Source organism: Enhydra lutris, unplaced genomic scaffold (assembly GCF_002288905.1).
Source record: "Enhydra lutris kenyoni isolate GAN:26980312 unplaced genomic scaffold, ASM228890v2 scaffoldscaffold39, whole genome shotgun sequence".
In the NCBI taxonomy this organism is placed as follows: Eukaryota; Metazoa; Chordata; class Mammalia; order Carnivora; family Mustelidae; genus Enhydra; species Enhydra lutris.
In genome coordinates this window covers 29,052,324-29,064,520 of record NW_019154123.1, presented here as the reverse complement: position 1 = coordinate 29,064,520, position 12,197 = coordinate 29,052,324, and the positions used below count along the sequence as shown (strand labels likewise).

Sequence of the window (12,197 nt, the reverse complement as noted above, 5' to 3'; positions counted from 1 at the left end):
AGTAGAAGGTATTGATGCCAGAGTCAGCTGCAGTTTTTCAAAGCTAACCTCCTGGAACGTATTTAGGATGACTCTTCTTAGATGTTATCAGATATTTGGGGGCCTGCGACAAACCTCAGAGAATAATTAAAACTTTCTTGCTTCTTCCTTGGAGTGGGAACATAGCTTCTTTGATTTTTACTCAGATACAAAGTAGAAGATGAGTAAATGGGCCGTAGCAGAAAAACAGCAGAAATAGAGCCTTTCTAAAATGTAGTTCCTTCAGCTCCTCTAGCTCAACAGGAGACATTTATTCCTTTCATATCTTAATTTAGATTATATTTTCTCATGTCTTATCTCCCATCTTATTTGCTTGGAAGTTATGTGTTTCTCTTCCTTTAATGGTTATCCTAGAAATTTTAATATGCCTTTTTAACTTACAAAACTAAAGTCAGTAAATCTCTTTTGTCTTCATTCTGAATAACATAGAACTTTAGAACACTTGAATTCTAAGCACTCTGTCCTGCTGGATATGCTGTTCTTGTTTATGCCTGTTTTCTCTTGACTGAATTAATATAAACTAATACTTGAGTCATGAAATTCTCCCAGGTAAGCATAATTCTTTGTTTCTGATGTTTTGAATTTCTGGTCATAATGATGGTTACAAACTATGCAAAGTCAATTTGCACACTCTCAGCTCCTCACTCTTGGTAGGTTGTTTTGGTAGTTACTTCCATGTGTATGCAGATTCTGACAGGGGTATGGGCAGTGAGGGTCCCACCCCCTTTTCAAAAGTTGAATATAAATAAACTGATAAATATTTTAGCAAATTGACAACTTAAAATAAAAATGAGAGTCTTAACTAATTTCATTTCAGGAGAAGGTTGATAGTTGCTGGCCCTTGGATTCAGTGCTCAAGGTCAAACTAGATTATAGGTTCACTTACTTGTGTACTTATTGTCTGTTTTTCTGCTAGAAAGTAAGCTTTAGAAAGACAAGCATATTTGTGAAATCACAATGAGGAAGGTTGTGGTGAAGATTATAGTACACGTAAAGCCCTTATGGTTGACCATGGGCATTGCTTAACTCAGTATAAGATTGAATGCACCTATAACCAATATGAGTATCTGGCAGATGTGAACTTTTTTTTTTTTAAGATTTTATTTATTTATTTGACAGACAGAGATCACAAGTAGGCAGAGAGGCAGGCAGAGAGAGAGGAGGAAGCAGGCCCGCTGCTGAGCAGAGAGCCTGATGTGGGGCTCGATCCCAGGACCCAGGGATCATGACCCGAGCCAAAGGCAGAGGCTTTAAACCCACTGAGCCACCCAGGCACCCCGGCAGATGTGAACTTTTGCAGTGACTATTGTCAGGTTTAAATTTTTGAAAACTTTTGAATAAAGTTGATTATAAGATTTCAGGGGAAAAAAATCACCTGCCAGAATATTAGTTTTGTTTATCAAATAATACATACCTTTAACAAACATTTATTAAACCTCTATGCTAGTAACTTTGTTAGATTTCAGTGATTAATATTTTTATGGAGAGATATAACATAGTATGTAACATGCAAAAATAAAGAGAAAAATTAAATTTTTGGACTATTCTAAAAAAAGAAAATGAACATTAGGACAAGGTGTTGAAGGTGTGGATAAGATGCCAGTTCAGAGGAAAGGCAGTTACTGGGGAAAATAAGTAAAGTAGCAGGGTGATAATCAGAGGAAACTATAAAAATTCAGGAAAGTTCATTATACTGTAGCTTTGGGAACTTGTTAGCAAATGGGGGCCTCAATCCTGAGCTGATGAGTGGCCCGATGAAGGGTTTGCCACCATGAAATGGGCTATGAAATAATCTTAACAGGTTCTTGCGGTACTGGTGCTGATTCTCATTACTGAAAAAAATGAATGAAATAAGATAGTGATTGAAAGTTACTTTATTCAGCCTTATTTTAGCCTAAATATAATTATCATTTAAGACTCTGAAAAGGAAACTTCTTTGCCAGTGCTGGGCAGTTTCAGGGAAGAAATTGGCAATATAATGGTGAGGAATTCTGTGGAAGAAAAGGACACAGTGGGTAAATTTTCGTGGTATATAAGAAATCCTCAAAGAAAGTTTAGCTTTTAAACAGTTATGAATATAATAATGTATCATAATAAGAACAGTGTCAAGATTCCTAAAACTGAAAATGAGCTGGGAATTAGGAAAAATGGTCAGAACAGTAAATTGAACAAATAAAACTCCAGCCTATTTCAAAATAGATTAAATCAGGATGAATTGATAAGGAGGACAGTAGGTGCACTGCTTAGTATGGGACGTTGTGTTGATGATTGAAGAAATTAAAGAACTCATATTTGGCTTTTGTTTTCAGTGGCAAGGAAAATTATGCTCAAACCAAATTGTGCAAAGTAAATATAGTTAAGCAGGACTTGAAATCGAAGATAGAACAGAGTATGTGAGCAGATAATTATTTTAAATATGTATATCACCTAGCCTGGGTACATTTCATCCAGTAGTATTAAGAATACTAGCAGATCACTGTTAATGAGATCACTAGCAGTAGTTGGTAGTTTTTCAAATATTGTGAGAAATGCGGGTAGCAGAAAAATAGACATAAGCAAATATATATCTATTGAATAGAGTCTTACCTATTTTAAGTGGGTACTTTTGAAATCAATTTTGTTTTCACATCTCTGGAATATATTAAAATGTTGAATTTTATCTTTTTTGGATGGCCCTGGTGTATTAAGGTAATCTTATAGTCTGCATACAATTTGACCACAAGATGGTGCTCTTACAGAAAGGATTTGTGTGTATAAATGAGCAGAGTTTTTCTAAGCAAATAACCAATCTGTGTCTTCAGTCTTCTCAGCTTTGTCGTAGGAGAAAACTCCTAGAAGAAAACATAGGTAGTAATCGCCTTGACACAGGTCTTGCTGATGATTTTTGGAATCTGACACCAAAAGCAAAAGTAGCAAAAGCAAAAACAAACTAATGGGACTACATCAAACTAAAAAGCTTCTGCACAGCAGAGGAAGCTATGCCAACAAGATGAAAAAGCATACTACTGAATGGGAGAAAATAATGATGAATCACAAATCTGATAAGGGGCTAATATACATAAAGAACTGATTCAACTCAATAACAAAAAAACCAAACAACTGATTTTAAAATGTCTAAAGATCTGAGGAGACATTTTTCCAAAGACAACATACAAGTGGCTGACAGGTACATTAAAACATAGATGCTCAGCATCATCAGTCATCAGGGAAATGCAAATCAAAACCACAAGACACTACCCCACACCTGTTAGAATGACTCTTAACAAAAAGATAAGAAATAATAAGTGTGGCAAGTAGGTGCAGTAAAGGAAACCCTCATGCATTGTCGGTGGGAATGTACAAATTGTTGAAACTATTGTGGAAAACAGTATGGGTGGTTCCTCAGAAAATTAAAAATAAAGCTACCATATGACCAGAAGATCTACTTCTGTGTGTATTAATTTGAAGAAAATGAAAACACTAATTCAAAAAGATATATATGCACCCTCTTATTCATTATAATATTATTTATAGTAGGCAAGATATGGAAATAATCTAAGAATCCATCAAGGAAAGAAGAAAATATGATATATGTGGTAAAAGAGAATGAAATTTTGCCATTTGGGACAACATGGATGGACCTTGAGGACATTATGCCAAGTGAAATAAGTCAGAGAAAGATAAATAACCAATGATCTCTTTTATAACCTGAACAAAAATATTGGTGGTTATAAGAGGCAGGGTAGTGAGAAAAGTGAACTGTGTGTTTTTTGTTTTGTTTAAATAAATTGAGGAGAAAAATAATTTTTTAAGTCTTATCTTAGTAGAGTTTCACATTTTGAAATTTAATAAGCCACATCATAAAGATAAAAGTATAAGGAAAATGCCTATTACGCTGCATTTACAGTATAATAGCTTTGTAGTTAGTGATTTTTTTTTTAGTATTTTAGAATTTTAATATTGTTTTTCTTCTCAACCTTTTAAGTTTTTCACTGAGATTATTTAATCCTTGCTTTTGTTACTATACCTGAAGACTTGAATAGGTTTTTTTGTGAGTTTGATTGGTAAACAAATAATTGGGGGCCTACCTATTCTATGTATATTTTTGAATGGTCCTTTCATTTAATATTACAAAATAAATTTCTCACAGTTACAAATTCGTAAACTGCACAGAAAAAATATTTAAATCATTAAAATGTTAATAGTTATTCAGTGATTTCGACATTGTGTATTTTTTTAATTCATTATTTTAAATAGACTTTCCAGGTTCCATAATGAGCTTAAATTTTGTTTTAATGGAATAGAGTTTATTTTTTTTTGGCTCCACTATATGAGTAGGGCTGTTCTAAAGCAGGTATCAGTGAGGAATTGGTCACCTTTGATCTCCCAGTCAAATCATATGAAACCATTTATGGTTTAGTACACATATGGTTTTGTATGCATCCATTGACTACTGGGCAATGGATGAGATGATCCTAGATTTTTGTAGTACAGGTAATGGGTTATTTTCATAAAGAAGCCTTTCTCAAAACTCAGAGCTGCTTTTTAATGTCATTGGATTTGATTACAAAATCTGTGCCTCAAAAAGTACTTTTGCCAGTACTTAGGGGGTACACAGGATATCAGTGTTAGATTGTTTTTGAGCTCTTTGGCTCCCTGGGATAAGAAATTTGTGTACACAAATGGCTTAGTATTCATGGTCTGTGTTGTTATTGTTTGCAGTGTGAGTAGGAAATTTGCATTCAGCATTTGTGTACAATATCCTCATCCATACCAATCCAGAATAACAGAACCTTTATCAGTTCTAGGGTTCCCCCATTTTGGATTTTCATCAGACATGGATCATTAAGGCACATCTTTTGGGGCCAAACCAATTACATAAACCACACTAGTCAGTTTATTAAATATGTGGTCCATATTACTGTGTGTGGTTTTTTTTTTTTTTTTTACAGAGGTTTAATTTTTTTTTCCTTCAGAGGATTCTTAGTTCTCTGTGTACCCTTAGTGTTTTCCTCTATTGCTTTACCCCCAAATGGACAGGACAGTCTGTCTAGGGTCACAAAATTGCCAACTACTATCTGCAGAGTCCTTGGGAAGAAGCACCAAACTTTGTGTTATAATCTCTGTCACAAAGCATCTTAGCTTTCGAGAGTCCCACATGACTCACCTCTTTTGGGCATGTGTCTGTATCTTAGGGATGGAATCAGAGAGAGAGTATTAGCATCTTTGCTTGCTGAATCAGGATTTTCAATGAATCTGGAGGTCACAGTTTCTACTTTTCAAGAGATTGCATTTAGTTGGTGCAGTAAGCACATAGTAAGCAAGATTTTTTGTCAGTCCACATCTGAAAAAGTATATGGCTGAGGTTGGGATTTATGATGTGCTTGTATCAACTTAAAAACTAAATTACTCAACCATTAGTAAATTATCAAATGGCATTTTTATTCATATATTGTTTTAAAATGACCATATATTATATAATAATGTAGCAATATTAGCAGGGCAGAGTTACGAATCTATGGTTCTTAAACTTGAGGTTGCTCGAGTCACTTAAGGGTCTTTTTTAAAAATGAAAATTTCAAGATCCCTCTTACTCTAAAAAATTCTGGTGAGGAGAGGGGATACCAGTCTGCATTTTTTTTTTTTAAAGATTTTATTTATTTATTTGAAAGAGAGGCAGTGAGAGAGAGCATGAGCGAGGAGAAGGTCAGAGGGAGAAGCAGACTCCCCGTGGAGCTGGGAGCCTGATGCGGGACTCGATCCCAGGACTCCGGGATCATGACCTGCGCCGAAAGCAGTCGTCCAACCAACTGAGCCACCCAGGTGTCCCCCAGTCTGCATTTTTAACCAACATCCTAGGTGATTCTGAGGTAGACTACTATGTTGAAAAACCCAGACCTAGATATTAAATGTTAGAAAATGTCTGTCTAGCAATCAAACAATATTATTTAGTTGAACCCCAGAGTATTATTTATGTAGTGTTGGATAAAACATGCTTTGTTGGTTTTAAAACAAAAAATTGAATTCTTTGGCATTTTTAAAAATTTATAACTTATTAATCTAAGTGTTTATAATATACGAGAGAGATGATGGTAATAATTTAAGTTTTTTTTAATCACAAAAGTTCAGAAGTCAAATACTTACTTATTTCACTGATTAATCTGTTTTTGGCTCCAGACTCAATTATCAAAGCATTAAGAACCAATATATTACATAAAATGATCATGCCATATTACAAGTGGATTTTCCTCTAGCATTAGATCCTCAGAGTTGAATGTAAATAGTACCCTTAAAAAACTTAGAGCCTAATTAATGTGTGCTCCTTCCTGATGTGGAAATTTGTATGTGAATGACAAAGGCTCCTTCAGTAAAATTAAACAATCAGAACTATTGGCAAGAAAATCTTCTTGTATATTTGAATTCAGTTCAAATTATTTAAGCAGTGAAGATGACACTGGATTTTACTACAGACTGAGATTGAAACTTCGTAATCCAGGGTTTCTCCACCCTGTGCATTAAATCAGGCATCCCCAAAGGGTCTTGGTAGTCCAGTGTTTATAACATCCTTCTTTACCTGCTAATCGACCTCACTTCCTGGATTTCATTCGTCTAGTTATCAGCTAACAAAAGAACAGCTTTTGGTTCCTGCAGACGCTGGTGAAAAAATAATCATGAGAAAGCCATCAACCTTATGCCGTCTTTTTTGTCTGCAAATATAAACTCAGCCATCCTACAACTAACAGGTACAGAGGGAAGATACAAGCTCTTTCATGGGAAGAAATTACAGAGAAAATGAGCATCATTTCTCAAGATTTTTATTTTCCCTGATCTACAAGTGATGCTGCTGTAATTCTAGCTGCAGTTTTTACCGATCATTCACCACTCAGCAGCTGGTAGAGAAGTAAGACTGCTTGGCAACCACCTGCAGGGCTGCAGAGATGAATTACATTTTCGGGAACAACACACTTCTATACTCTCGCGCCAGTCGAGGAGGCAATACTAGCTCTAGCCATGGCTCAGTAGGCCCAAAGCAGAAACATTGGGCAAAAAAGGGTTCATCAGATGAACTGCAGGCTGAGCCAGAACCTTCACGCTGGCAGCAGATAGTTGCATTTTTCACTCGAAGACACAGCTTTATTGACTGCATCTCAGTAGCCACCAGCTCCACCCAGGTAACATACCACTTGTTGAAATTATTTTCAATATATTCTTGCTTTATGTTTGCTTTGCAGTTGTATTAATATAGATTTCTTATTATTTAAAATATAGTCTTATGTACTGAAACCTTGAATGTGCAGAAATACATGTTTTCAGTCCATCTGTGTAGGTCTTTAGCATGGAAGGGGAAACAAAAAATATTTTCTCTTTTGCTCTTATGTAATACCAAACAATACAGGCTCTGATTCTGTTGAGGGACTTCTCTAAAAATACAAATCATTGATACATAAATTACAGTGTAAATTAATAATGCTTGTCTCCTTATTTTTAGGCTGTTAAATGCTATAAAGTACAATGTCTAACCAAAAAAAAAAAAAAAAAGAAAGAAAGAAAACCACTTGAGCTTCTGTATGTCATTAGATAACCTTAGGAAGATTGTTATGGTGAAGATACAGAAAGATTTTTATTTTCTAGTGTTTTGAGAATAAATTGAATACAGTTTACTGTTGCTATATACTTATATCTTAGGAAGTTATAATTATGGTTTATTCAAGGAATTTAATCTTTTCATTTCTATAAATATATATTATCTAGGGTTAATTTAAAAGCATTAAGCTTGTGTAACTACACAATTATAGGAATATTTTTTTCAGATAGTCAGTTGACAGTTTAAAGAGATGAGCAACACTAAAAATCTCCCAAATTAAAAAAAAAAGATCACATAAAACCAAATCTTTTTGATTTAAAAATAACGGGGAAATAAAAATTAATAGTAACTTAAGTGAAATATTTATTTGTCATTAAAGGAGGTTGGGGGACTATATTTTAAAATATTTTCTGTAGATATTAAACTTTAGTGAAAATGAAGGGATAAGAAATAGTCTAATTTAAAAACAAGGGGAGATTGCTTTTGTCCTTTCACATCAATAATACTTAATAAAATTTATACACATATTCTAGTGCTTTTTAAAATAAATTTCTTTAAAACCATCTTTTTTTTAATAATTAGAAGCAGCACAATAAACTGTCAACAGCTTCTTTCTTGCTTTTGGTTACCAGAATTAATCGTTCAATAGTTTTGATTTTAAAATATTGTCAAATTTCTTAAGTAAGAAATTGTATTTATTTTTCTAACATGTGTGAGAGAAATGGAATTACTGGGCTAGGAGGGATCATTAATTGTTCTTATATAGGCACTGATGTTAGTTTCAATCAAAACTTCAGAAGCAGTGATATGATTTAACTCTTAGATTGAACACTGCCTGAAGAATTTAACTAACTTGATTTGACTGCAATTATACATACCAAAAAGGGATGCAAAAACTAAGACTTGGTGTTAATTCATAATAGTTTAATATTAAATGATACTTTCTTTTGTTAATAGAAAAAGATGTGCTAAAAACTTTTAAAAACTTACATGAGGTTTATATAAGTACACAGTACTGTATGTGTATACATACACACTACCACTGGTACATAATCTTACTAGGGGCATGGAAATGAAAAGGCAAGCAAAATAGTTTACATATAAAACTATTGAAACTACAGAATTACATTATAATTACTTAGGAATTGGAGAAAAAGCTGCTTATTATATTGTACTAAAATAGAGTCATAATTTCAGTAAAAGCTATTCACAGTTAATCCTACAAAGCCATTTAAAATTTTATTTTCCTCCCATTTGGTTCAGATCATTTGTTATACTGATAAATGACTTAGTTTTTATTTCTTTCATAGTTCTTTTTTACGTGTCTTTCATTACCTTTGTATTTCATTTTTAGAAGTATAAACATTAGGTCTAAGATTTTAGCTTTTATTTCTCCTGCTCTACAGTACCATTATACCATTTTCCATTCTGTATATTTTTCTAACTGATGATTGGGATATTTTATATATCCAGGTCTTTTGTTGTAACTCACTGGAATTCATTTTACCAGATAAAATATGATAGGACTGAGATAGAACATTAGACAGATTTGGATCTTGACTGATGCTAGACCACATTTTTCTGTTTCATCTACTGACCCATGGCAGACAGTTTTTAATTTGTAGCACCAGAAGGATTTGCATATTGTTAAAAACAAGTAGATTAATGAAATTTTGTAATTTATTAAACATATACTATGTTTCTGTGAAGATAGTACTATGATAGTGTTTTGTTCTGTAATTGATAAATAGCAGCAATGATAACCAGATTTTCTATTTCATTATTGTTAGAAATATTTTTTCTAAGATTTGATAACAAGATTTAAGTTTGAATGTAATTCCTTGTAACTATGCAGCATGATACTTTCAGCAGTGTGGAGAATTGCTATTAAATCCAGTTTTATTAATTTGAAAGTCATTACCCTGATTTAATAACCTCCAAATACCTTCTGTAAATAAAAAGAAAATTTATTTAGGGATTCATTTAAGTTACTTGCGTGTTAGAAATAATCACATTCATAACTCAGATTATTGCCAATTTCTACTATAATATCTGGAATTTAGTGTGAAGTCATTAATGTTTTTTTTAATGTTAAGGAAGCTAAGTAGTTATAAACTTCTGCAAGACCCCCCCACTTCTAGGATAGGGCTTGGCATATAGTTGGTGCTCAGTAAATGTTTATGGAATTGATTATTTTCCATTCCAGTCACCAAAACCTTGTTAGTTTATGGCCTGCCAAAAATAATACCTAATCCTAAACCTCCTGGGTACCTGTTTTTCTTGGATCCACTTTCCTTCCCTCACCAGTGCTTTTAGTTCTTCACAGTACCCCATTTCTTTCTCTGTTTCCCTTCTCCTCCCCTCCATTCTTCATGTTTACTTCAGGCCACACAAATTCCCCATGTACCTGATTTCCTCATCCCTCTGGATCCCCACACAATGATGTTAACTGTACAGTTTACAAACTATTTCTAGTTTTTGTCATTTGGTTATATCCCAGAAATTCACATGAATTGCCTTTTTTTTTTTTTTTTTTTTAGGATTTTATTTATTTGACAAATAACAAGCAGAGGGAGCAGTAGAGGGAGGGAGAGAGAGAGAAGCAGGCTCTTCACTGAGCAGGAAGCCCTATGTGGGGCTTGATCCCAGGACTCTGGGATCCTGACCAGAGTTGAATGCAGACACTTAACCAATTTGAGGCAGCCAGGTGCCCTTGGGTTGTTTTTGTTTGTTTGTTTGTTTGTTTGTTTGTTTTTTAATGTTAAATTAAGAGGAGTTTCTAATTTTTTTTACTTTGTTGTAAGTTTTTCTATTTTGTGCTTCATACTACTTATGTTCTTAATTTTGAATAATTATTACAGAAAAAAAGGGCCTACATGTTGTCAAACCTTCCTCATGTCTTTACCTCAGAATTTCCCCTGTTCTTGCATTTAGGATCACTTAATGCCGATCTGCCCTGTCCTATTTAGCATACTCACCTCTATTCCAGACTAGGACCAATTTTTAAATTCATGAGGGTTTTAAAGAACTCCAGTATTTCTAGTCTTTGCTACTTGATTAGCCTTCTTGGTGATATCAGTGTTTATTAATGAGTATAGTAGTCATATAAAATTAGAACAGCTGTGAAGTGGTAGGTTACTTTGAATGTGTGTTTAGCAGCTGTGCCTATGTTTTGGAACACCTAAAAATCCCTAGCATGGATCGTTATAAATAGCCATTATAAATTCCGCCCTTCCCCCAAAAACTGACATGCCAGGTTGAGCTGAAAACAATAAAGTTCTTTTCTAGGAGTGAATGGAACAGACATGATGACTTATCATAATTGAAGTAGAACAATAAAATTTTAAGAATTGAATGGTTTTCTTTTTAGAAGAAAAACCTGTCCTGCATTAAAATGCAGGAAAACGCTTTTCAGATACCCATGTGTGGAAAAATATATAGGCTAATTTGTATAAAAAGAATACTGTTTGTCCTGAACAGATACAGTCTAGATTATCAAGGATTTAATTCTGTAGAGCTGTGCATTGGATATGTTGTCCAAAAATGTATATAATACTCTCAACCTCATGAGTTAATTCTATTATTTAATATATGTATCATACTTAGAACAGTACCTGGCAGCTATTACTAATATTATTATTTTCTTTTTAGATTACTTAACTTTTGATAGCCCATGAACAAATTCAAATATAGATAATTAGGAATTAGACCACCCAGGATAGTGCAGTCTATTCAGACATTCAGTAAATTGTGTTGACTGAATAAGTTAACTGTAAGTACAGCCATGTACTTTTTTAAGAATTCCAAACCTCAGCACCTTTAATTGTAGAATTTAAGGGGAGGTGGGCCTAAAGAGCACCTCACTTCTCGGTGAGACCTCCAATTCCCTGACTTTTCCTCTCCTCCCAACATTCCCTTTTGCAAATTGTTAAACAAGTCACAAGTAGACAACTAAGTTAACTGATTGTTCATCTTTTACCAAGCTTTCCTAGGTGTATCATCAGGACTAATTTTATACTCTATATCCTTTTGCCCTTAATCACCCCAAAAAGTCCAAACCTTCCAGATCACTCTCATTCATTTCCTTATCCTCAAACTCTTTGTGATGGATCACCCTTTTTTTCTCTCAGACACCTGGCATTTCCCTGAGGATACTGTTTTGTACTATACCCTCACAAAAAGTGTAAATTTTGTCTTTCTTGCTTATCAGTGATATTTATGGATGACTGTATTTCCTCTCTCTTTTAAAAAAATGTAGATGGCATCAGATAATATTTTCCACTTCCCCTCCTTTTCTAGTCATCTGCATCTCTCTCAGTCACTCCTGCTCACTGATGATTTGAACACCTGGTTTACTGTCTTTTTTCTGCCCACTATTCCTGTAATTATTCTTTTTTTTTTTTTTAAAGATTTTATTTATTTATTTGACAGACAGAGATCACAAGTAGACAGAGAGGCAGGCAGAGAGAGAGGAGGAAGCAGGCTCCCCACTGAGCAGAGAGCCCGACGTGGGGCTCGATCCCAGGACCCTGAGATCATGACCCGAGCCAAAGGCAGCGGCTTAACCCACTGAGCCACCCAGGCGCCCCTCCAA

At 34.2% G+C, this 12,197-nt stretch overlaps 1 protein-coding gene across 6 annotated transcripts in view; it reads left to right on the top strand.

The window, feature by feature from the left end:
* LOC111155042 (discs large MAGUK scaffold protein 1) overlaps positions 1 to 12,197 on the top strand; it is a 263,035-nt gene that overhangs the window by 110,345 nt on the left and 140,493 nt on the right. For 3 of the 6 annotated variants that reach the window (XM_022515071.1, XM_022515070.1, XM_022515069.1), the window contains exon 1: positions 6,957 to 7,190. The exons of the other annotated variants lie outside the window; for them this stretch is intronic. In XM_022515071.1, the coding sequence (XP_022370779.1) occupies positions 6,957 to 7,190 (234 nt within the window). Of the gene's footprint in view, positions 1 to 6,956; positions 7,191 to 12,197 lie in introns of those variants that run through there. 6 annotated transcript variants of the gene reach the window in all.